General features: G+C 49.3%; 1 protein-coding gene across 1 annotated transcript in view; it reads left to right on the top strand.

Moving 5' to 3' along the window:
* LOC142311245 (uncharacterized) overlaps positions 1-27,307 on the top strand; it is a 113,274-nt gene that overhangs the window by 19,827 nt on the left and 66,140 nt on the right. Inside the window, exon 2 of the mRNA XM_075349468.1 lies at positions 8,329-9,174. Within this exon, the coding sequence (XP_075205583.1) occupies positions 8,352-9,174 (823 nt within the window). The 5' untranslated portion in view covers positions 8,329-8,351. The remainder of the gene's footprint in view (positions 1-8,328; positions 9,175-27,307) is intronic.

The raw sequence follows: 27,307 nt of genomic DNA, 5'->3' as shown, positions 1-27,307 counted from the left end.
GAACAATCCAAAGGGCTTTATTGGAACCACAAAGACAAAGCACCAAACATAAATATAAATCCTTAAAGTTTGCAAGGAGTCCACAACAAAACAAAAGATCCAGGGGCGCCTCCCAGTATTCCAACACAAGGGAAAATATGGCAATGGTCCTTATAAGAGTTCCTTGAGTCCAACAGGGTGAACAACAAAACACAATCCCACGTGGGCACTGATCTCCAATCTGTAACAGTCTATACACAGGATCTAGGATCCAGGCTCAGCTATAGATCCTAGTCCTTCTCCAGCTGAGATCCAACTAACTGACCTAACATGGGTCTCATTGTTCTCTCCTGGGATCAGCCCCTAAGGTGGGCCCAACTCCGGTTGGACATTTGATGACATTTGATACGTGAATGGACTTTAGACTCCTGGCTCTGTTGTGTTTACCAAGTTGTGGATTGGAGAAGTCCCATGCTGAGAAGAACAAACAATCCCCCACCAGTAGTACATACAGGACAGTCAAGGAGAGACAGACTATTACACCATGAGCACAGGCGGGGGAGGGACACACTGTTGCATCATCCTGAACTTTTTTTTGCAGCAAATTCGGATCCAGTGCAAATACGTTTTAATTTCAATGCATTTGCAATGGACGTGCATCAACATGCGTTGACATGTGTTTGCGTGCGGTATAGTGAGGATCCAGCGAGTTACAGTATTTTAACATTTTTCAAACACGCTTCTTGTAGCGTTTTTGAGCTGCGTCCAAATACTGTTTGTCACTGGATACTGACTATACGGCATGCAAACGGATGTGAACGCTGGCATGCTGATAGACAGGATCCTGTTGGGCAGAAACCAGCCTGGCGTGATCAGTGTGTGCGGTGATGATGGGGGCGGTAGTGCCGGCGTGTGGGCGGTCTCTCTGTCCCCCTCTCTCTGTCCCCCTCTCTCTGTCCCCCTCTCTCTGTCCCCCTCTCTCTGTCCCCCTCTCTCTGTCCCCCTCTCTCTGCCCCCCTCTCTCTGTACCCCCCCTCTCTGTACCCCCCCCTCTCTTTCCCCCCCCTCTGTCCCCCCCTCTCTCTCTCCCTCTCTCTCCTCCCCCTGCCACTTTCTCTCCCTCTCCCACCGTCTGAATTTCCAGTCTATATCCCGTTCTGTTCCCCTCACTCCTGAAATTTCAAGTGACAGGATCCTGTAAAATAAAGCCCCCCGTCACACATAGTGAGATCGCTGAAACGTCACAGGTTTTGTGACATATCAGCGACCTCGCTAGCGATATCACTGTGTGTGAAAATCAGGAGTGAGTGGGCCCCTGCTTCGAGGTCGCTGATTGTGACACAACGATCAGGACCATTTTTTGCTCATTGGTCTCCCGCTGTGCAGCACACATCGGCATGTTTGACGGCGCGAGACCAACGAGCGCCCAGCGTCAGACTGGCTACCGGAGAAACCTCCAGTAATACCAGGCCTGGATTCACTTACCTGCTTTGTACTCCGGAGCTCTCTGCAGCCTGGTCTGATCTCAGAGTTTGCAGGACTGCACGGCGAGCACCGAGTGATTGATTCCCCGGTGATTGCGGTTCAGTTAATGACAGCTGAAGACATCCCGGGCTGATCTCCGGTGCTCTCACCTGAACTCCGGATTGCAGCCCGGCCTGTCTGCAGCTGTCATGAACTGAACCACAATCGCCAGGGAATCAATCACTCGGCGCTCACGGTGCAGTGCTGCAAACTCTGAGATCAGACCAGGCTGCAGCTGAGAGCTCCGGAGTGCAAAGCTTGACAGCTCACCAGTGACCATGTAGCGACGTTCCAGCGATCCCTCCCAGGTCGGATTGCTGGTCGGATCGCTGGTGAGTCGTTACATGTAACGGGACCCTAACACATGCGTTTGCATGCGTTTCTCTTTGGAAAAACAGGATCCGCTTTTGTAGCAAAAAAACATTCAGGACGCATGTTAAAAAAACGTAGTGTGAAAGCAGCCTAGGGTTACACACACCGATAACACTCATAGGATTTAAAACTGATGTGTGGATGAGCCAGGAGTAAGATGAAAGGCCTTCCAACAAAGAGACCTAGGTTGGGGCTATTCGATGACTATTTGTCACGTGAACAATGTTTGCTAATTTAAAGGGATTGCATTGTGACCCCTGACAAAAAGTCCAACAGCATCTGCATGTTTGTAACTTGCTGGTGGCAGAACCCCGGGGGTTGCAGAACAGTGTGTGCCTGGTGGACTGTGGAGATGTCCTGATAGGTGACAATCCCTTTGAATCCGAACCACACATTAATTTCTGCTGGAGATTTTAATCTTCAGCTCATGAATGAGACTTGTTAAAATCTCTTCCACTTTACCATTATTGCAGACAATTGAATTTTCCACCTACAAATCTACATAGAGCATCCACAGCGTTCTCACCACATGTAAATACAGTATATCCTAGAGAGGAAACCCTGCATGTCTGGGACCTTCACCTATCTGGTGACTAGCTTCCCTGGATCCTGATCCTACTTACCAATGTCTGAGGTGGGATTTATTGAGATTCAGAAGGTGTTAATAGAAAGGGGCACATCTGACTTTAAGCCCTAACAATCTACAGTCATATGAAAAAGTTTGGGCTCCCCCTATTAATATTAACCTTTTTTCTTTATAACAATTTGGGTTTTTGCAACAGCTATTTCAGTTTCATATATCTAATAACTGATGGACTCAGTAATATTTCTGGATTGAAATGAGGTTTATTGTACTAACAGAAAATGTGCAATCCGCATTCAAACAAAATTTGACCGATGCAAAAGTATGGGCACCCTTATCAATTTCTTGATTTGAACACTCCTAACTACTTTTTACTGAATTACTAAAGCACTAATTTGGTTTTGTAACCTCATTGAGCTTTGAACTTCATAGGCAGGTGTATCCAATCATGAGGAAAGGTATTTAGGGTGGCCACTTGCAAGTTGTTCTCCTATTTGAATCTCCTATGAAGAGTGGCATCATGGGCTCCTCAAAACAACTCTCAAATGATCTGAATACAAAGATTATTCAACATAGTTGTTCAGGGGAAGGGAAGGATACAAAAAGTTGTCTCAGAGATTTAAACTGTCAGTTTCCACTGTGAGGAACATAGTAAGGAAATGGAAGAACACAGGTACAGTTCTTGTTAAGCCCAGAAGAGGCAGGCCAAGAAAAATATCAGAAAGGCAGAGAAGAAGAATGATGAGAACAGTCAAGGACAATCCACAGACCACCTCCAAAGACCTGCAGCATCATCTTGCTGCAGATGGTGTCAATGTGCATTGGTTAACAATACAGCGCACTTTGCACAAGGAGAAGCTGTATGGGAGAGTGATGCGAAAGAAGCCGTTTCTGCAAGCACGCCACAAACAGAGTCGCCTGAGGTATGCAAAAGCACATTTGGACAAGTTACATTTTGGAAGAAGGTCATGTGGACTGATAAAACAAAGATTGAGTTGTTTGGTCATACAAAAAGGCGTTATGCATGAAGGCAAAAAAACACGGCATTCCAAGAAAAGCACTTGCTACCCACAGTAAAATTTTGTGGAGGTTCCATCATGCTTTGCGGATGTGTGGCCAATGCCGGCACCAGGAATCTTGTTAAAGTGGAGGGTCGCATGGATTCAACTCCGTATCAGCAGATTCTTGACAATAATGTGCAAGAATCAGTGACGAAGTTGAAGTTACGCAGGGGATGGATATTTCAGCAAGACAATGATCCAAAACACCGCTCCAAATCTACTCAGGCATTCATGCAGAGGAACAATTACAATGTTCTGGAATGGCCATCCCAGTCCCCAGACCTGAATATCATTGAAAATCTGTGGGGTGATTTGAAGCGTGCTGTCCATGCTCGGCGTTAGCAGTGCGGCTCAATCCGGCTCAAAAACCTATGCAACGGATGCAGCGAAAAAAACGGATCCGTTGTATAAGTTTTTCCATGTGGCCCGTCCGTTTTTTGACGGATTCGGCTTGATACTGAGCATACGCAATGCAAAAAAACGCATACGGCCGGATGCGGTTTTTGCCGCAGGACGCCGCATCCAGCGTCCATAGGCTTGCTTTGTAAATCGCGCCGGATCCGGCGCAATGCGTTTTTTTTTCGCCGCACAAAAAAACGTGCCAGGCAACGTTCCATCCAGCTGTCGCATGAGCTAAATATGCCGCATCCGGCAAAAACTGAACGCAACGCAAGGCCATGCGGCACAATACGGCGCTAAAATGCAAGTCTATGCGGGAAAAACCGCAACCGGCGGCAAAAAAAAAAAATGTTGCGTTTTTTCTGAAGAGCACCGTATGTGCCGCACAGGAAAAACCGGATGTGTGAAAGCAGCCTTAACTGAACTGGAATTGTTTTGTAAACAGGAATGGTCAAATATACCTTCATCCAGGAACTCATTAAAAGCTACAGGAAGCGACTAGAGGCTGTTATTTTTGCAAAAGGAGGATCTACAAAATATTAATGTCACTTTTATGTTGAGGTGCCCATACTTTTGCACAGGTCAAATTTTGCTTAAATGCGGATTGCACATTTTCCGTTAGTACAATAAACCTCATTGCAATCCAGAAATATTACTCAGTCCATCAGTTATTAGATATATGAAACTGAAATAGCTGTTGCAAAAACCCAAATTGTTATTAATGTTAACCTTTTTTCTTTATAGGGGTGCCCAAACTTTTTCATATGACTGTATATAGGAAACCCTGCCAACTTAAAGCATTTAAATGACAAATATTACATATAAACCCTTTGTCGTCTTGTACTTAATTGACATTTAGAGTTGGCTGATAAATGAAATTAATGACATCAGTAATATTTAAGTGACAGTTGTGCATTTACTGTACTGTACATGTTCACTTTTATGGATAAGGATATGCTTTAAAGGGGTTACGTTACCCACCTTTATGTACATGTTTTTATTATATGTACATATATTTTTGCCAAAAATCTCTTTTTCAGTTGAGTTTCATTACAAAGTTTTCCACCTTTTGGCTTTGAAAGGCTTTTTGATTCTTGGCACAATCAACTTTAAAGGGAACTGGATAGCCACTCCGTGCTGCCCGATCCACGGAGGCAGGAGGTCTGCAAGTGCATTGTCCCACCCAACTGCTTTTCTCATTAGCACAGAATTTCAACGATGGATTTCTCTAAAGTGGAAAAAACTCATTCTACAAGAACGTTACTAATTTAATAGCATTAAAACTGCTTCACATAAAAGCCATTTGTTTGGGATCTATTATCCTGATCATAGGTTCTCTTTTGTAAAACATAAAAATGTCCATATTGATAAGCAATCTCTTTGAAGGGGTTGTTCTGGACTTTTATATTGGTGGCCTATCCTTAGGCGGGCTTTGCACACTACGACATCGCAGGCCGATGCTGCGATGCCGAGTGCGATAGTGCCCGCCCCCGTCGCAGCAGCGATATGTGGTGATAGCTGGCGTAGCGAAAGTTATCGCTACGCCAGCTTCACAAACACACTCACCTGCCGTGCGACGTCCCTGTGGCCGGCGACCCGCCTCCTTGTTAAGGGGGCGGGTCGTGCGGCGTCACTGCGACGTCACACGGCAGGCGGCCAATCAGAGCGGAGGGGCGGATATGAGCAGGATGTAAACATCCTGCCCACCTCCTTCCTTCCGCATATCCTACGGAAGCCGCAGTGAGGCCGGTAGGAGACGTTCCTCGCTCCTGCGACTTCACACACAGCGATGTGTGCTGCCGCAGGAGCGAGGAACAACATCGGACCATTGCGTCAGCGTAATTATGGATTACGCCGACGCTGTACCGATGATACGATTACGACGCTTTTGCGCTCGTTAATCGTATCATCCAGCCTTTACACACTGCGATGTCGCCTGCGATGCCGGATGTGCGTCATTTTCAATTTGACCCCACCGACATCGCACCTGCGATGTCGCAGTGTGCAAAGTGCCCCTTAGGATAAGTCATCAATGGCTGATTGGTGGGTGTGCGACCCCCTGCACCCCCAGCGATCAGCTGTTCCCAGTGCGGCTGAATGTGCTCAGTTGCGGAGCTGCACAGCTCCATCAATGGAATTGTGGCCAGGTACTGCACATCCGCACCTTATTCAAATCAATAGTGGCGGATGGGCAGTACTTGACTACAGCTACTATACATTGGATGGAGCGATGCAGCCCTGCATCTCGGCACATCCACTGGGAACACCAATCTGATATTGATATAAAAGTTCCAGACAACACTTTAAAGAGGTTGTCCACTACTTTAACATTGATGGCCTATCCTTAAGGCCGCTTTACACGCTGCGATATCGTGACCAATATCGCTAACGTGGGTACCCGCCCCTATCGGTTGTGCGACATGGGCAAATCGCTGCCCGTGGCGCACAACATCGCCCAGACCCGTCACACTACTTACCTGCCCTGCGACGTCGCTGTGACCGGCGAACCGCCTCCTTTCTAAGGGGGGTGGTTCGTTCAGCGTCACTGCTGCGTCATTGAACCGCCACCCAATAGAAGCGGAGGGGCGGAGATGAGCGGGACGAACATCCCGTTCACTTGCTTCCTTCCGCATTGAAGGCGGGAGGCAGGTAAGGAGAGGTTCCTCGTTCCTGCGGTGTCACACGGAGCGATGTGTGCTGCCGTAGGAACGAGGAACAACATCGTTACTGCTGCAGCAACGATATTCGAGAATGGACCCCCATGTCACCGAGGAGCGATTTTGCACATTTTTGCAACTACAGTGGTACGTCGCTTAATGAGTAACCCACTTAGCGAGAATTTCGATTAACAAGCAAAGCTTTCTGTAAAATTGTAACCCGCTTTACGAGAAAGCTTTGCTGTACGAGCGAAATCCTCACTGCACACACTTCCAGTTCTGTACATCCACCGCGCTCTGACCCACTCTTACAGTCCACACAAACACACACATGTACGCACAAACACACACGCATGCACGCACACACATACAGTATTATGCTCACCTTACCTTCCATTCCACCGCCGGGCTCATGGTTCTTGTAGTTCCCGGGTACATCGCGGCGAACTACAAGTACCATGAGGCCGGCGGTGGAACGGAAGGTAAGGTGAGCATATTATATGTGTACCTTCCGTTTCATCGCCGGTCTCCTGGGTCCTGTAGTGTTCCGCTCCGCTCCACTCCACTCCAGGCATCCAGGCATCAGCATCCATAGCGATGAAGCAGGAACTTCCTGGTTCCTGTCACCACTACTCAAAGGCAGCGCGCTGGCCAATCAGAGGCAAGCAGCTCTGCCTTTGACGTCAGCGCTCTGGCAGGAAGTTCCGCCCTCGTCGTTATGGTTACCCGATACACGTCCCGCACCGGAGAACAGCAAGTCTCAGGAGACCAGTGATGGAACGGAAGGTAAGGTGTGTATGCGTGTGCATGCGTGTGTTTGTGTGCGTTTGTGTGCGTTTGTGTGCGTTTGTGCATGTGTGGAATGATAGAATAGGGGACCAGGATGGGACATTTAACACATTGTGGAACGAATTGTCAGTATTGCAATGATTTCCTATGGGAAATCTTGCTCTGCTGAACGAGTAACTTGATTAACAAGCACAGTCCCAGAACGGATTGTTCTCGTTAAGCAAGGTTCCACTGTATGCAAAATCGCTCATAGGTGTCACACGCAACGGCATCGCTAAAGCGACTGGATGTGCTTCACAAATTCTGTGACCCCAACGAGATCGCTTGAGCGATGTCACAGCGTGTAAAGGGGCCATTAGGATGGGTCATCAATGTCTGATCGGCTGGGGTCAGTCAGACAATCAACTATTTTTGGTGGTGGCAGAAGGCAGCCGGAAATACTCAGTTCCAGAGCTGCCTCGTCAACTGATAGCGGACGTGGCCGGGTACTGCACATCCTCCTCCCATTCAAATCAATAGGAGTCAGCTATGCCGTACCGCTATAAGAATGAACTGCTCCGGAACTGAGCATTTCTGGTTGCCTGCTGCGGCCGCCGGCATCGAGAACAGCTGATGTGTGCGGGGTGTCGAGCTTCGGCCAATCAGACATTGATAACCCATCCAAAGGATAGGCCATCATTGTAAAAGTAGTAGACAACCCCTTTAAGTCTAAATTTAACCCCTTACATTTGACCACCTCATTGGCTTATCTGAACCATTGTTTCTATGTTTTGTTTGCTTGATTAGCGGTTTTTCCATATCAGCTACATGGCAATCACAAAACCATACTGTAGCTGACATTTACTTAATAACTGAAATCATATACACTACATATAAATGGATTCATCAAACTAAATGTGAATTTAATTAAAAATTGAATTTAATACATTTTTTTCATGTTTATGTGTTGTTGTTTTTTTCTTAGAGCAAAAACAAAATATCTCAAACATGCCTTCGTGCATTGTGAACCAATGCTGTAACAAGACTGGCCGCAAAGGCCAAAGTCAAGCTATAATGTTTCACAAATTCCCAAATGATATTAGCAAGATAATATCATGGCTGGAGAACAGTGGACAAAAATTTAATGACATACATACATTATCTAAAAAAATAATGGATGGCCGTTCAACCAGTAAATATGTTATGTGCTCTGGACATTTTTCAGCTGATAGTTACGACTACCACTATAATGGAATCAAATTAAAACCTGATGCCATACCATCAATATTTCCCACTGTTAGTGAAGGCGAAACCATAATTGAAGAGAATTTAAAGAAAAATCGTCACCGAGGTACAAAGCGAGTTTTCGAGTCACCTGCTAAAAAACTATGTCTGATCGATATGCCAGAGACTGAAGATGTGAGCAGTCATGAAGATGACTTGACAAAACCCGGATTTAGAAGCTCCAGCACCCAAACATACAGCACGCTGCTGAACTCTACGTTAATATGGACAGGAAACAACATACAAGCAATGCACACACAGACGTCCACATCTACTGCTGATAAACATTCATTACATTCTTCTGAAAGCCAAGAATTTTCTTCAGCCTTGAAGAAAACATCTAATGTGGGAAAGATCTCATTCCAAACCACTGGACCATTATCTCCAATCATGGAGGCACAAACCACGGAGCCGCAGAACATGGAAACTTCTTATGAAGGCAATATTTGCAAAATGAAATTGAAAGATGATTCAGATTATTTTCCCCAGCTTTCAAGCTTTGAGGATTCTGAGCTTTATGGACGAGCATCTCTTTTGAAAGACTTAGGTAAGCTACCCCATTAGAGTTGAAATCATTTCAGAGGAAGACATAGGCGGGCTTTACACGCTGCGACATCACTAGCAATTGCTAGCGATGTCGAGCGCAATAGCACCTGCCCCCGCCGCACATGCGATATGTGGTGATTGCTGTCGTAGCGAACATTATCGCTACGGCAGCTTCACACGCACATACCTGGTCGGTGACGTCGCTGTGAATGCCGAACAATCCCTCCTTCAAGGGTGGCGGAACGTTCAGCGTGACAGCGACGTCACTAAGCGGCCGGCAAATAGAAGCGGAGGGGTGGAGATGAGCGGGACATAACATCCCGCCCACCTCCTTCCTTCCGCATTGCTGGCGGGACGCAGGTAAGGAGATGTTTGTCGTTCCTGCGGTTTCACCTACAGCGATGTGTGGTGCCGCAGGAACGAGGAACAACATCGTACCGGCAGCAGTAGCGATATTATGAAAAGGAGCGACGTGTCACCGATCAACGATTTTTGACGTTTTTGCGATCGGTGATCGTCGCTCCTAGGGTTTACACGCTGCGATGTCGGTAACGGCGCCGGATGTGCGTCACTAACGACGTGACCCCGACAATATATCGTTACCGATGTTGCAATGTGTAAAGCCCGCCATAGTCAAGGATATGACATTTTTAGTTTTTGAATTCTGTCTCGACAATTTAATAATGAAAGTTAACGGGGTTGCGCAAGTTTGTTGTGAGAGTCTGCAGACTTCTGAATCTTCGCAGTATGCGTGCTGTCCGGTTTTTCTGATCCCAGTGGCAAGAGCGGGCCATCATATCATGGCGAGTATACAATTTGCATGCTTCTGGTCACATTGGCCTAGCTCAATTCGCTTGTTTAGGCTGGAATCACACTTAAGAGTCACTCGCATTGCATCACCCAGTACAGCCTGCCGCTCTCCGAACAGGAGCATCTCAGCTGCATAGAAATACATGCAGCTGACCCGCTCCCCCCACACACACTGCTCCTCTGTATAATATTCCCCCACACACACACTGCTCCTCTGTATAATATCACCCCACACACACTGCTCCTCTGTATAATATCCCCCCATACACTGCTCCTCTGTATAATATCCCCCACATGCACTGCTCCTGTGTATATGCCCCCATACACAAACACACACTATTCCTCTGTATAATATCCCCACACACACACTGCTCCTCTGTATAATATCTCCCCACACACACTGCTCCTCTGTATAATATCCCCCCACACACGCTGCTCCTCTGTATAATATCTCCCCACACATGCTGCTTCTCTGTATAATATCCCCCCATACACGCTGCTACTCTGTATAATATCCCCCCACACACGCTGCTCCTCTGTATAATATCCCCCCACACATGCTGCTCCTCTGTATAATATCCCCCCACACACGCTGCTCCTCTGTATAATATCCCCACACACACGCTGCTCCTCTGTATAATATCCCCCCCACACGCTGCTCCTCTGTATAATAGCTTCCCCCACACACGCTGCTCCTCTGTATAATAGCTTCCCCCACACTGCTTCTCTGTATATCTCCAACACATACACTGCTCCTCTATATAATATTCCCCTACACACGCTGCCTCTGTATAATATCTCCCACACACTACTCTTCTGTATAATATTCCCCGTCATACACTGCTCCTCTATCTAATATCCCCCACACACACTGCCTTTCTGTATAATATCCCCCCACAAACACTGCTCCTGTGTATATCCCCACACACACACACACACACTGCTCCTCTGTAGAATATCCGCCCACACACACTACTCCCCTGTATAATATCCTCCAACACACACTGTCCCTCTATAATATTTTTCACACACAGTGCTCCTTTTCCCTCTTTATATATATATCCTCCCACACACACTGCCCCTTTGTATATCTCCCCCTCACATATACACACACACACAAACACTACCTCTCTGTATAAGGTCCTCCTGGTATATATGTCCCTCTCCTGGGCCCATCCTGGTATAAATGTCCCCATCCTGGTTTATTTGTGCCTTTCCTAGCATATATGTCATCCTCCTGGTATATATGTACCCATCCTGGGGCTCTGCTGGTATATGTCCCCATCCGGACTTATTTGTCTCCATCCTGGTATGTATATATATATATATATCCCCTCCTGGCCTCTGTCCCCTTCCTGGTATATATGTTGTTTTCCTGGTATATATGTACCAATCCTGGGCCTCTTCTGTTATATATGTCCCCATCCTGATTTATTTGCCCCCATCCTGGTATATATATCCCCTCCAGGGCTCGGTCCCCTTCCTGGTATATATGTCATTCTCCTAGTATATATGGTCACTTCCTGGCATATTTGCAGCAAAAAAACTCAAAACATTTTACTCACCTTCCTCGGATCCCACGTCTCCCTCTCTGAGCAGCAAAGCATTTCAGCTGGATTGTGCGCCCTCCATACATCCAGTTGAAGCAAGGCAGGGGCATGGGTTAGAAAGGGGTTGGGGACAGCAAGGGGGGTGGGTGGGCCCCCGGATGGGTGCCCCCCACCACCCTCCGTGATCGTCTTCAGCTCTCCGAGCGACTACCTGTCTCGGCCGGCTGCCGCCAACGTCCCCGCCACCACCGCCGCTTTGTTACCTGCTGAAGACAGTGTGGTGAGGTTATCATAGTGCTGTGAGCCGGGAAGCGGGATGATGCGCCTGCGCCCTGCTCTGCTCCACTCACCTTGCCTGCAACACACATGGCTAATTTGCATGCGAAGCCCTGGAAAAGGCTTCACCTTCAGCTTAGCAATGTGTTGTAGTGACCAGAGCGACTCCGCCGGGCCCCTCTTCTGCGGCTGTGTCTGCGGCCCGTTGAAGAGGTGGGCACCTGGGTTTCACACAGGTAAGCAATTACCCCTGGCCTCCAGGCCTCTCCTCTTCACCGGGCCCGGTACACCAGTCATGGTTGTAATGCCCTGATGGCGGCGCTGGGTGTGTGTACTGTGAGGATTCAGAACACTGCAGTCAAATAGAGAGCAAACTTTCATGAAAAACCTACACAATGAACAAGCACTCCCACTAAGTTTTTTTTAATTTTTTTATGTATTTCCTACTTGTGGGTGTATGTATATGTAATGTAGTGTGTGAGTGCTATTATATTGCCTATCGCTGCTTTTTCTCGGATCAGTGGCCGTCCTTTTTTGCTTCTGACTGATGTCACCACAATTGCTCTGGCTCACTTTATATGCTTTCTGTGAGCCTGAAGTCTCTTTTACAATGAAAGTTTATGGAGCCTCGTTCTGATGCTCCATAGACTTAGATAGTAAAAGCCAGTTCCAGATTACGCAGAGCACAGTGTGACACTGATAGTATGCTCAGCGGTGATGTCACTGACAAGAGGAGAACGGCGCTGGACACCAGAGAAAGCAGCTGAAGGTCAGTATATTAACACACTCACACTACATTACATGCAAATACACACATTTAATGAATACAAACTTAGTGAGAGTGCTTCTTTAACTTGACCCTCGGTGTACTTATACGGTAAATGCTTTCCTTTCTCGCCTTTTCATTGGGGGACACAGACAGTGGGTATTATGATGTCTCCAGGGAGGCGTGACACTAGATTTGAAAAAGTGTTAGCTCCTCCCCCCACAGCATATACCCCAGCTAGGCAGGAAACTAGCTCAGTTTTTTCTAGTGTCAGCAGGGAGGCTGACATGTCTGGCCTGAGCTCTACCAGGTGCCTTAGGCCAGCTTATTTTGTTTTTTCTTAATCATTCTATTTTTGATTATGGGGCAATACCAGGGTGCCTTGCCACCCCCTATTCCCCCCGCGTACGGGCAGAGGAAACCTGGCGTGCACAAGCAGTCAGTTTTCCCTCACACCCAAGTGGTCGGATCTGCGTACCCCTCCAGGCTCCCTGGAAGCACCTCACACCAAGGTAGCTCAAGAGGGCTAAGCAGAGCCGAGGACCTGCTTCAGCCTTGAGCCAAAGATGCGTCCCAGAGATCCCCGCATCACCGGACCGACGCGTCTTCAGACGGAGCCAGGAGCAGGTAGGGAGACGACGAGTCATCTGTCCCCTGCATCCAAACCGCCGCCTGAAAAGGCGCCGGTGGGGCGATGCAGGCCATGATCCCGGGGTGCCTCATTAATTTAGCCCCCGGCGTCGGCCTGCATTCTAGCAACGCTCCCTCTCACTGCTCTGGGAGCCGCTCCCTAAGTCGCAGCGGCTCTCCTTTGATTGGCCGTCACGTTAGTCCCAGCCCTGGGACCAATCCCCTCCGGGGGCCGTCTCACTCCTCCATGCTGCCAGGATCGCTGGACGCCATTTTCCACGTGGGGAGCAAACACGGGTGAGATCGCCTCCTTGGCTCTGCACTTCTGCAGCACTATATACCGCTCTGCTCAGCAGTATATCGCTGTCTCTCTAGCGGTGTGTGCCTGCTGGTTAGCGGTGTATATCAGCTATTAGCGGTATATACTGGCTCTGCCTGCAGGTATATGCTGACTGTTTGACAGTATATGCCATTTGCTATCGGTATATACCGGCTGTGCATAGCAGTCACTTTATAATACTGCTAGTGGCTCCTCACTCATATACCTCTATCCCTATAGGGCTGTAGGACGCTATTGCTGACATGCGTAACCGCAAGGGTGATAAACCTTCCCAGGCGTCCTCTACGGACCTGTACTATGCCTGTACCACCTTTGGACGCTTGTTTTCTAATGGCCAAAGCTATCCACTATGCCGGGGCTGCGATGCCTCTACTACCGTGTCACAGCAGACCCCGTTGCCGGATCAGGATGCCGTGCAGTCTTTGGATTCTGCTCCGGCCACCGGCCAGGCAGCACCCCCGTCTGATGACGTAATACCTGCATGGGCTCTTCTAATGTCTAAAAGGTTAGATAACCTTGCCGCTCAGATATCCCACCCGTCCTCAGGCTCCCACAGCCTTCCCCCGGCCCAGCTCCCTCAGAAGAGCCCGCCTGCTTCGTCTGGTCCCTCTTCCCCAGAACGTAAAAAGGCTGTTTCCAAAAAGGCTCCATTGCGACCTCTACGCCGCATCCGACTCGGACGATAGTCTGACCGAGGTTCCGTGACTTTTAGTAGTCACGATTCTCAAGATTCTGACTCTGATTCAGATGTCTTTTCTGAGTCTAGGCATATAGAAGACACACTAATTTCGGCTGTCAATCACTCTCTGTCGATCTCTGATCAGCCTCCTGACCCAACTTCTCAGTCGGCAATCAAGCGGGCCAAGAAGCCTCCTAAGTCCTTTGCCTAGGATCCGATTTTTCGGCAAATTATATCTAAACGGTGGGATTACCCTGATAGAAGGTTTAATAAAAAACCCTTCTCTTCATTCGCTTATCCCTTTCCCTCTGAAATGGTTAAGCCCTGGTCAGTACCCCCCGTTGTGGATCCGCCAGTATCCAGACTGGCTAAACACACGGTCATGTCTGTTTCAGACAACGTGTCTCTCAAGGACTCGTCCGACCGCGCAGTTGATGCTGTGGTCAAATCTATTTTCAGGCTTCGGGCTCCTCTCTTCGCCCCCTGTTTGCTTTAACATGGGTCGCGAGAGCTATGGGTGTGTGGAGCAAGAACCTACGCAGGATGCTTCGCTCTTGTAACGTTCCCCCGACGGCTTTTGAGATCCTTGATTTGTTCTCTCTAGCCTCTAATTATTTTCTTCACGGCTCCCTAGATGCAGCTAGTTTGTCAGCCCTAACGGCGGCTAATGCTGTCTTTGCCTGCAGAGTCCTTTGGCTAAAAATATGGAATGCGGACAGTGCCTCCAAGAAATCTCTGTCCACACTCCCCTTCCATGGCCTGCGTCTCTTGGAGAATCCTTGGACAAACTCATATCTGAGATGACGGGTGGTAAAAGTACCATTCTACCTCAAAAGCGGCCTGTATCCAGGAATTTTAAAAAATCTCCTTTCAGCCTGCCCCCCAAAAACCATCAGCCCAAGGATCATCCCAACGCTCAGATCGAGGATCCGGTCCCTCAAGGGGCTCTTCCTGGCGTTCCCACTCCAAGCAACCTAAACCCAAAGGACCTCGCTCTGTACAGGCCCCCTCAGCATGACGCCAGGTATCCCTCAGATCCGACTCCTGTTGAAGGGCGGCTTCTGCTTTTTCACACTCACGATGCTTGGGTTCGAGAATCGTCACCTCAGGTTACAGGATTGATTTCCATTCCCTGCCGGCCAACAGGTTTCTGCATTCTCGTCTTCCAAAGTCCAAAACGCAAAGCCGGGCCTTAATTCAAACCTTTTTGTCGTTCCCAAAAAAGATGGCTCTGTCCGTCCTATCTTGGACCTCAAATGGCTGAACAAATTCGTATGGATTCGAACTTTCCGAATGGAATCATTGAGAGCAGTGCTAGCCGCCATGGAACCTCGAGAATTCCCAGCTTCCATAGACGTTCAAGATGCTTATTTACACATTCCGATATGTGTCTCTCATCAACGGTTCCTTCGTTTTGCCATAGGACACCGTCATTTCCAATTCAGGGCCCTCCCCTTTGGGCTGGCGACTGCGCCTCGGGTCTTCACAAAGGTCATGGCGGCCGTCATGTCCATTTTACACCCCAGAGGCATCCTGGTCATTCCCTATTTGGACGACCTTCTTGTCAAAGGGAGCTCTCTTCAAGTTTGCTCAGAAGGCGTGCAGATTTGCCTAGACACGCTGTCAAGGCTAGGGTGGCTTATCAACTTCAACAAGTCATCCCTCATTCCTCATCAGCGCATCACCTTTTTAGGTATGCTGATGGACACGGCTCAGTCCCGGGTTTTTCTTCCAGAAGACAAGAGGTCTTCCCTGATCCGGGCCGCCCAATCCCTCCGCTCTTGCCGTCACACATCCCTTCGGAATGGAATGAGAGTGTTAGGCAAGATGGTGGCGGTCATAGAAGCCGTGTCCTTTGCCCAATTCCATCTGCGCCCTCTACAACTGGATCTTCTATCCTCCTGGGACAAGAATCTAGCTTCCCTAGACCGGTCAGTCCGCCTATCTCGGTCTGCGCTCAGCTCCCTCGTCTGGTGGACTCAAGCCTCATCCCTATCTCAAGGGAAGTCCATCCGCCCGGTCCACTGGCAAGTAGTCACGACGGATGCCAGCCTGATAGGCTGGGGAGCGGTGTTTCTCCACCACACTGTTCACGGACGTTGGTCCCCTTCCGAGCGCTCCCTGCACATCAATGTTTTGGAGATCAGAGCCATATTTTTGGCCCTTCAAAATTTTCAACCCTTACTATTGGGCCTCCCTGTTCGGATCCAGTCAGACAATGCCACGGCCGTGGCTTACATCAACCTTCAGGGAGGAACTCGCAGCAGGGCAGCGATGAAGGAAGTATCCAGGATTCTTCTTTGGACAGAGAAGCACATCCCCATTATTTCAGCTGTCCATATTCCAGGGGTAGACAACTGGGCCGCAGACTTTCTCAGCAGGCAAGGTCTAGCGGCAGGGGAATGGTCCCTCCACGACAAAGTGTTCCATCAGATCACTCTTCGTTGGGGACTCCCAGATGTGGACCTCATGGCGTCTCGGATGAACGCCAAAATACGTCCCTTCATATCCCGGGTCGAGAGACCCGCTAGCGATCGGCTCCGACGCTCTATCAAAATATAAAATCAATTAATCTGATCAGTATATGGCGTAGCGGCAAAAAAATTCCAAACGCCAAAACGACGTTTTTTTGTCGCCACAACTTTTGCGCAAAATGCTATAAGAGGCGATCAAAACGTAGCATCTGCGCAAAAGTGGTACCGTTAAAAACGTCAGCTCGAGACGCAAAAAATAAGCCGTCACTGAGCCATAGATCCCGAAAAATGAGAACGCTACGGGTCACGGAATATGGCGTAAAACGTGAGCCACTTTTTTCGGTCAAACTTCCGATTTTTTTTTAACCCCTTATATAAAAGTAAACCTATACATGTTTGGTGTCTACGAACTCGCACTGATCTGAGGCATCAACCCACACATCAGTTTTACCATATAGTGAACACAATGAATAAAATATCTCAAAAACAATAGTGCTATCGCACTTTTTTTGCAATTTTTCTGCATTTGGAATTTGTTTGCCGTTTTCCAGTACACTAGATATACACGTTTATACTTATGGTTTCATTTAAAAGTACAGCTCGTTCTGCAAAAAATGAGCCCTCACATGACTATATTGACTGAAAAATAACGTTACGTCTCTCAGAAAAAGAATGGCGAAAAAAAAACGGAAAGCGAAAAATCGGCCGGTCGTGAAGGGGTTAAAGGACATGTTTCTACCTTGTCAATATTTTTCCAGAAGCAGCTGGCTTCTCGCCCTCAGGTCCGTACCTTTCTTCAAGGGGTGGCACATTTGGGCCCTCCTTATCGCCACTCCTTAGATCCCTGGGATCTGAATCTGGTTCTCGGAGCTCTTCAGCTTCCTCCTTTCGAACCTCTGAGAGAAATCTCTCTTCAACGACTGTCCTGGAAGGCGAGAAAGGAAAGGACATTTTTGTGTACTCACCGTAAAATGTCTTCCTTGGCGCCTTTCATTGGGGGACACAGCTCCCGCCCTTGTGGTTTTGGTTGTCCTTCTCCTACTGCTTTTACAACAAACTGAGCTAGTTCCCGCTTAGCTGGGGTATATGATGTGGGAGGAAGAGCTAACACTTTTTCAAATCTAGTGTCACGCCTCCCTGGAGACACCATATAACCCAATGTCTGTGTCCCCCAATGAAAGGCTCCAAGGAAGACATTTTACGGTGAGTACACAAAAATGTCATTTTAACCCTTTCATGACATTACGTATATTTACGTCATATGTCGGCTCCCTGACTTTGATGCAGGCTCACATGCCAAACCCGCATCTTTTCCTGTACATGACAGCTGATTTAATTAGCCATCCTGTGCCTCTAACAGCTGCATGTGGATGGGAAATCCACCTACAGCTGTTATCCAGCTAAGTTCCGCTGTCAGAGATGACAGCAGATTTTAACATGCACAGGCGGGCAGGGGGGGGGCGCGTCATTCCTTTCTCCCATTGGCGTATCCATGATTGCGGGGTGCTGATAAGTTGTCATGACAGCCAGACCACTTTGTCTGTCATTATGATCCTTAGAGCTGACGCTCATAAGAGATCATGATTTCTGCTATACACAGCAGTGCTGATGCACTGCTGTGTAAACAGCACAAGCGATTGGATGATGACAGCTTCATGTTACCTAAGGGGACTAGTAAATACAGTAAAAAAAAAAAAAGAAGAAAAAAGAAAGCTTTTGAAGATATGTAAAGCCCCACAAAACACAAGTTTAAATCACACCTCCCCCCACTTCTGTCCCATTCAAAATAAAATAATGTAAAAAGCTCATATTTGGTGTTGATGTGTTCAGAAATGTCCAATCTATCAAAATATAAATTAAATTAATCTGCTCGGTACACAGCGTAACGAAATAATTCAAAACACCAGAATCGCTGTTTTTTTGTCCACTTCAACAGTATCAGTAAACAGTGGAATCAGTAAAAACGTCAATTCAGGGTGCAAGCAGGGCCGGATTATAGGCGGGGCAGGCGGGGCTTCAGCCCCGGGGCCCCCACCAAAAGAGCTTCCAAGGGGGCCCCCACCACCAGGGCCATACTTGCCACCCGTCAGCAATTTTTTTTTTCTTTTCTTCACACCCGCTCCCCCTCCGTTAAGACAGTCTAAATCAGCTGTGTTTTCGGGGGGGGGGGCACCTACATTTATTTGTATCTGCGTCTCTAAGACGCAAAAACAAGCTGCGGGCACAGGACGCTGATTGACCTCGGAAGTACCATCGTTTGTACTTCCGGGGTCAGAGGTGTGCCTGCTCCCTGCTCTGCTGCGGCGTCCAATGCTGCGGACGTCACAGTAGGACGCCGCGGACGTCACAGCAGGACGCCGCCGCGGAGAAGACTCACGCGCGCGGCCGGCTGGCCGGCCGTGGAGGAGAGGACCCACGCGGGCGGCCGGCTGGCTGGCCGGCCGTGGAGGAGAGGACCCACGCGGGCGGCCGGCTGGCTGGCTGGTCAGCCGCGGAGGAGAGGACCCACGCGCGCGGCCGGCCGCGGAGGAGAGGACCCACGCGCGCGGCCGGCCGCGGAGAAGACCCACGCCGCGGCCAGGAGAGGAGACTAACCGGAGCAGGATAATGGCCGCGGCACCGGAACAGCAGCAGGACGATGGCGGCCTATACCGGAGCAGCAGGAGGATGGCATCAGAGCAGGTAGGGACAGAGCTGAAGAAAGATGTGTGGTGTGATGCAGAGCTGTGTGTGTGATGCAGAGCTGTGTGTGTGATGCAGAGCTGTGTGGTGTGATGCAGAGCTGTGTGGTGTGATGCAGAGCTGTGTGGTGTGATGCAGAGCTGTGTGTGTGATGCAGAGCTGTGTGTGTGATGCAGAGCTGTGTGTGTGAAGCAGAGCTGTGTGTGTGAGTGTGTGTGTGAAAGAGAGCTGTGTGTGTGTGAAGCAGAGCTGTGTGTGAAGCAGAGCTGAAGAAATATGTGTGGTGTGAAGCAGAGCTGTGTGTGTGTGTGTGTCTGTGTGTGAAGCAGAGCTGTGTGTGTGAGTGTGTGTGTGAAAGAGAGCTGTGTGTGTGTGTGAAGCAGAGCTGTGTGTGAAGCAGAGCTGAAGAAATGTGTGGTGTGAAGCAGAGCTGTGTGTGTGTCTGTGTGTGAAGCAGAGCTGTGTGAGAGTGTGTGTGAAAGAGAGCTGTGTGTGTGTGTGAAGCAGAGCTATGTGTGTGAAGCAGAGCTGAAGAAATATGTGTGGTGTGAAGCAGAGCTGTGTGTGTGTCTGTGTGTGAAGCAGAGCTGTGTGTGTGTGAAAGAGAGCTGTGTGTGTGAAGCAGAGCTGTGTGTGAAGCAGAGCTGAAGAAATATGTGTGGTGTGAAGCAGAGCTGTGTGTGAAGCAGAGCTGAAGAAATATGTGTGGTGTGAAGCAGAGCTGTGTGTGAAGCAGAGCTGAAGAAATATGTGTGGTGTGAAGCAGAGCTGTGTGTGAAGCAGAGCTGAAGAAATATGTGTGGTGTGAAGCAGAGCTGTGTGTGTGTGTCTGTGTGTGAAGCAGAGCTGTGTGTGAGTGTGTGTGAAAGAGAGCTGTGTGTGTGTGAAGCAGAGCTGAAGAAATGTGTGGTGTGAAGCAGAGCTGTGTGTGTGTCTGTGTGTGAAGCAGAACTGTGTGTGTGTCTGTGTGTGAAGCAGAGCTGTGTGTGTGTGAGAGAAGCAGAGCTGAAGAAAGATGTGTGGTGTGAAGCAGAGCTGTGTGTGTGTGAGAGAAGCAGAGCTGAAGAAAGATGTGTGGTGTGAAGCAGAGCTGTGTGTGTGTGTGTGTGTGTGTGTGAAGCAGAGCTGAAGAAAGATGTGTGGTGTGAAGCAGAGCTGTGTGTGTGTGTGTGAAGCAGAGCTGAAGAAAGATGTGTGGTGTGAAGCAGAGCTGTGTGTGAAGCAGAGCTGAAGAAAGATGTGTGGTGTGAAGCAGAGCTGTGTGTGAAGCAGAGCTGAAGAAAGATTTGTGGTGTGAAGCAGAGCTGTGTGTGTGTGTGAAGCAGAGCTGTGTGTGTGTGTGAAGCAGAGCTGAAGAAAGATGTGTGGTGTGAAGCAGAGCTGTGTGTGTGAAGCAGAGCTGTGTGTTTGAAGCAGAGCTGTGTGTGTGTATATATGAATCAGAGCAGTCTATGCGGCACCCCAGAACTATATGGGTCCCCCAGAGCGCTAAGCCACCCATCCCAGTAATGTGTACGCCACCAGAGCGGTTTGCCACTCCAGTAACGTCTATGCCCCCCCCAGTAATGTCTATGCCCCCTGCCCCTCCTGTGATGTATTTATTGTAGGCCCCAGCCCCTCCTGTGATGTATATACATCAGTGCTGTGTCAGTGTGCATGGTGTGCAGTCATGACTGTTATTGATGGCCATCATGCAACACAGCCATATGTCCTGGAGGAGCTGGAAACAAGCGGGAGAGGTGAGTGAGGCTGCTTGTGACTTCTCCATATTAACACCTGTAATGCGTCTGTGTCTGCATGTATGTCAGTGTATATGACTGTGCATATATTTGTCTGTTTAAATGTATTTTTGTGAATTTGTCTTCAAATATGTATATGTACGTATGCCTGTATGTGTATGTGTGTGTCTGTGTGTGGATGGGGCCCACTGAGACTCAACCGGGGACCACAAAAACCTGGAGCCGTCCCTGGCTGCCTTAACATTGGGATCAATTAAAAATATGTGAGTAAAGGCCGCTTTACACGCTGCGATATCGGTCCCGATATCGCTAGCGTGCGTACCCGCCCCCATCTGTTGCGCGACACGGGCAAATCGCTGCCCGTGCCGCACAACATCGCCCAGAGCCGTCACACATACTTACCTGTCCGGCGACGTCGCTGTGACCGGCGAACCGCCTCCTTTCTAAGGGGGCGGTCCATGCGGCGTCACAGCGACGCCACTGAAGCGTCACTTAACCGCCGCCCAATAGCAGCGGAGGGGTGGAGATGAGCGGGATGTAACATCCCGCCCACCTCCTTCCTTCTGCATAGCGGCCGGAAGGCAGGTAAGGGGAGCTTCCTCGTTCCTGCGGTGTCACACGGAGCGATGTGTGCTGCCACAGGAACGAGGAACAACTTCGTTACTACTGCAGCAACGATATTAGAGAATGGACCCCCATGTCGCCGATTAGCGATTTTGCACGTTATTGCAACGATGCAAAATCGCTTATCGGTGTCACACGAAACGGCATCGCTAATGCGGCCGAATGTGCGTCACGAATTCCGTGACCCCAACGACTCCGCATTAGCGATGTCGCAGCGTGTAAAGCCCCCTTTACTCTACTTTCTTTGTATAAGTGACGGCTGTGAGTGATCCTGGACTGTATCTGTATTGTACTGTGTGTATAAGTGACGGCTGTGAGTTATCCTGGACTGTATCTGTATTGTAGTCCTGTAAATCTGAATATGGCAGATCGGGGTAAAGGTCCAGTCACACTAAGCAACTTACCAGCGATCCCAACAACGATGGGGATCGCTGGTAAGTTGCTAGGAGGTTGCTGGTGAGATGTCACACTGCGACGCTCCAGCGATCCCACCAGCAACCTGACCTGGCAGGGATCGCTGGAGCGTCGCTACACAAGTTGCTGGTGAGCTCACCAGCAACCAGTGACCAGCCCCCAGCGCCGCGTGGAAGATGCTGCGCTTGGTAACTAAGGTAAATATCGGGTAACCAACCCGATATTTACCTTGGTTACCAGCGCACGCAGCTACACGTGCAGAGAGCAGGAAGCAGCGCACACTGAGCGCTGGCTCCCTGCTCTCCTAGTTACAGCACACATCGGGTTAATTACCCGATGTGTGCTGCAGCTAAATGTGCACAGAGCAGGGAGCAGCGCACAATGCTTAGCGCTGGCTCCTTGCTCTCCTAGTTACAGCACACATCGGGTTAATTAACCCGATGTGTGCTGCAGCTACATGTGCACAGAGCAGGGAGCAGCGCACAATGCTTAGCGCTGGCTCCTTGCTCTCCTAGTTACAGCACACATCGGGTTAATTAACCCGATGTGTGCTGCAGCTACATGTGCACAGAGCAGGAGCCGGCACTGATAGAGCAGCGGAGGCTGGTATCAAAGGTAAATATCGGGTAACCAAGGACAGGGCTTCTTGGTTACCCGATGTTTACATTGGTTACCAGCCTCCGCAGAAGCCGGCTCCTGCTGCCTGCACATTTAGTTGTTGCTGTCTCGCTGTCACACACAGCGATCTGTGCTTCACAGCGGGACAGCAACAACTAAAAAATGGCCCAGGACATTCAGCAACAACCAACGACCTCACAGCAGGGGCCAGGTTGTTGCTGGATGTCACACACAGCAACATCACTAGCAACGTCACAAAAGTTGTTCGTTAGCAGCGATGTTGCTAGCGATGTTGCTTAGTGTGACGGGGCCTTAAGATACATGTTTATTGGATTTATATCTAAATGCTACAGTTCGTGCTCTACTGTTATGGCTAAAAATGTTAACGTTTATGGGGCCCCCACCAGATTTTCTGCCCAGGGGCCCCCACCAACCTTAATCTGGCCCTGGGTGCAAGATATAAGCCATCATACAGCCTCAGATCGTGAAAATAGCGACAAAAATAAAAAATTCTTATAATTTTCCCCCCAAAATTTCACCAGTCAAATAAAAAAAAAAAACCCAGCTGCATGTTTAGTTCTACGTATTCATACTGACCTTTATCATATCGCCAGGTCAGTTTTACCATATAGTGAACATGGTAAATAAAAATTAAACAAAAACAATTGTGGAATTGCACTCTTTTTTTTGCAATCTCCCATTTTCCAGTACACTATAAGGTAAAATTAATGGTTTCATTCAAAGGTATAATTTGTCCCTCAAAATCAAGCCCTCTTATGGCTATATTGATGGAAAAATAAAAAAGTTATGTCTATTGGAAGAAGGGGAGGAAAGACTTAAAATGAAAAATGCCAAGGTGTGAAGGGATAAAGAAGGCCTTTGAAAGTTTGTTTTTTTTCTAAACTAACTGGCTAGTTAGTGGTTAGTTACTGGTTAGTTAATATAAAAATATATACTAGAAGGTGGCACGATTCTAACGTATCGGGTAGTCTAGATTGTGTATGTAGGTTAGCAGATTGAATAATAATACAATCAGCAAGTCTTGAATAATGATGGTTCATTTTTTGCTCGTTGGTCTCCCGCTGTGCAGCACGCATCGGCGTGTTTGACAGTGGGAGACCATCGATCTGAATGGGCAGGGAGCCGGCGTACACTGGTAACCATGTTACACAATCGGGTAACTATGCAAAGCGCTTTGCTTAGTTACCCGATGTGTACCATGGTTACCAGCGTACGCCGGCTCAAGCATACGTGTGTCGGGAGCCGGGGGTAAGGTGGTAACCATGGTACACATTGGGTAACTAACGAAAGCGCTTTCTATAGTTACAGGATTGTGTACCATTTGTTACCAGCGTACGTCGGTAAGCTGAAAACCATGGTACACATTGGGTAACTATGCAAAGCGACAGTGCTGGTTCTTTTTTTTTGCTTGTTGGTCTCCTGCTGTGCAGCACGCATCGGCGTGTTTGACAGTGGGAGACCAATAATCTGAATGGGCAGGGAGCCGGGGTAAGCTAGTAACCATGGTACACATCGGGTAACTATGCAAAGTGGTTTCCATAGTTACCCAATGTGTACACTGGTTAACAGCATACGCCGGCTGCGCCACACGTGTGCCGAGAGCCGGGGTAAGGTAGTAACCATGTTACACATTGGGTAACTAAGCAAAGCGGTTTCTATAGTTACCCAATGTGTACCGTGTTTACCAGCCTACACCGGCTCCGGCACACGTGTGCCGGGAGCCTGGGTAAGCTAGTGGTTTCACACATCCGGCTTTTCTCCACTTTGTCGGATCCGGCGCGCTGCTGTAGGCTGGTTTCAGACGGCCGTGTTTTAGGTACGTGTGATATGCGTTTTGTAACACAGATGTCACACGTACCCATGTTATTCTATGATGTGCCTCACACGTCCGTGTTTGCACAGGGACCGTGTGACTTTTCATGACCCCGCACGCACGCACACACGCAGGCATCTTCGGCAGCACGGATGTCACACGGATCGCACACTGATGTGATCCGTGCGACATCAGTGTAAAACATACCAGAGAAAATATGGGGTTTTTTTTTAATAAAAATATTTTCTATATTTTCTTCTCTCCAGAGATGCTGTCTCCGGCTCTGCTGCCTCCCGCTCCTTATCGCCACTCATTATACTCACTGAATATTCAGTGTTCTGTGGAGCAGCGCTGGGGACTTCAGTGCCGGGGACCGCATCGCTGGGTGAGTATACAGCACAGTATGTGTGTGTATATACATGCATGTGCGCTATGTGTGTATGCGCTTGGTGTATCCATGTGTCTGCTATGTTTGTATATGTGCTCAGAGTGTGTGTGTGTGTGTGTGTGTGTGTATATATATACATGCATGTGTGCTATGTGTGTATGCGCACGGTGTATCCATGTGTGTCTGCTATGTGTGTGTGTGTGTGTATACATGCATGTGTGCTATGTGTGACACGGACGTCTGAAGGCAGTCGTACACTGTGTACAGGACAGTGGCTGCGCCGCAACTTCCTGGTCACATGACAACACGTGATCTGAGCTTGTCGCGCGGCAACTGTAGTGTACACAGTGCACGGGAGCGCGCCGGATCCGACAAAGTGGAGAAAAGGTAAGCGACAGTGCTGACGTGTGCCGGGAGCCGGGGTAAGCTAGTAACCATGTTACACATCGGGTAACTAAGGAAAGCGGTTTCTATAGTTACCCGATGTGTACCATGGATACCAGCCTGCTCCGGCACACGTGTGCCAGGAGGCGGGGTAAGCTTGTGGCTTTTCTCCACTTTGTCTTGCTGGTGTGGGCTTCCAGGGCTGCAGCAGTCACCTGGGAGTCGGGTGTCTCCGTGTGGGTTCGGGGAATGCGTGCGGGGGGCGGGGCCAGGGCGAGCATCCAATGCGTGAGGGGGCGGGGCCTGGCCGAGCGGCCAATGCGTGCAGGGGGCCAGGGCGAGCGGCCAATCCGTGTGGGGGGCGGGGCCAGGCTAAGCCGAGAGGCCAATCCGTGCGGGGCCATGCCGAGCCCAGCGGCCAATGCGCTGGTTGTCACTGTAATGACACAATTTTGGAGCAAGACAGACAGAATAAGGCAATGATATATATACTAGAAGGTGGCCCGATTCTACGCATCGGGTATTCTATTCTAGAATTTACGTATTGTGTAGTTCATGTATGATTTTTGTTATATATATAGATGTTGTTGTGTGTAGTTACCAAGTGTTTGTGTAGGGCGCTGTACATGTTCTGGGTGTTGTCTGGGTGTGGCGGGGGGTGAGAGCGGTGTTGTTTGTGTGTTGTGTTGTGTGTGTTGCGTTGTTTGTGGAGCTCTGTGTGTGTGTGTTGCGTGGTTTGTGTGGGTGTGGGGTGTGTGTGTGTTTTGGTGGAAGGTATGTTTTGTGCAATGTGTGTGTTGTGCGGCATGTGCATATATTTGTGTGTGCCGCGCTGTTTGTGTGTTGGGTGTCTGTGTAGGGCGGTGTTTGTGGTTCCCAGTGTGTGTGTGGTGTGTTGTGCAGTGCGTGTGTGGTGGTGTGTGTGTGTTTTGGGGGGAGGTATGCACCCCCCATCGTGCTCCATCCCCCATGCTGCGCACCCCCCATCTTGCTCCATCCCCCATGCTGCGCACCCCCCATTGTGCTCCATCCCCCATGCTGCGCACTCCCCATCGTGCTCCATCCCCCATGCTGCGCACTCCCCATCGTGCTCCATCCCCCATGCTACGCACTCCCCATCGTGCTCCATCCCCCATGCTGAGCAATCCCCATCGTGCTCCATCCCCCATGCTGCACAACCCCCCATCGTGCTCCATCCCCCATGCTGCGCACCCCAATCAGAGAGGAGTATAATAGGAGGACTATAATAGGAGGCGTAATCCTGGGGGGAGAGGAGTATAATGCCGGCTCCCTGCACATGTGTACCGGGAGCCGGTGAACGCTGGTAACTATGATACACATCGGGTAACTAAGGGACCTTAGTTACCCGATGTGTATAATGGTTACCAGCGTTCACCGGCTCCGTCACGATCCCAGCAGCGCAAGGTTATGTCTGGCGATGCGTGCGGAGGGCCGTGGCGAGCGGCCAATCCATTCGGAGGGTGGGGTCAGGCCGAGGCGAGCGACCAATCCGTGGGGGGGGCGGGGCAAGGCCGCTGGGGAGCCGGTGTACACTGGTAACTATGATACACATCGGGTAACTAAGGGACCTTAGTTACCCGATGTGTATAATGGTTACCAGCGTTCACCGGCTCCGTCACGATCCCAGCAGCGCAAGGTTATGTCTGGCGATGTGTGCGGAGGGCCGGGGCAAGCAGCCAATCCGTGCGGGGGGGCGGGGCCAGGCCGAGGCGAGCGACCAATCCGTGGGGGGGGGGGCAGGCCGAGCCAGCGGCCAATCAGACGGTTGTCACCGTAAGGACACAATTTTGGAGCAAGACAGACAGAATAAGGCAATTATATATATAGATAGATATATAACATGCTGTTGATTTTAATGTATAAAACAGTGTACTTGCATAGTCTGCAACCTTTCAAATGTCAGGA

Source organism: Anomaloglossus baeobatrachus, chromosome 5, assembly GCF_048569485.1.
Source record: "Anomaloglossus baeobatrachus isolate aAnoBae1 chromosome 5, aAnoBae1.hap1, whole genome shotgun sequence".
Classification (NCBI taxonomy): domain Eukaryota; kingdom Metazoa; phylum Chordata; class Amphibia; order Anura; family Aromobatidae; genus Anomaloglossus; species Anomaloglossus baeobatrachus.
The sequence above is the reverse complement of the archived record's forward strand: the minus strand, read 5'-3'. Positions and strand labels throughout refer to the sequence as shown.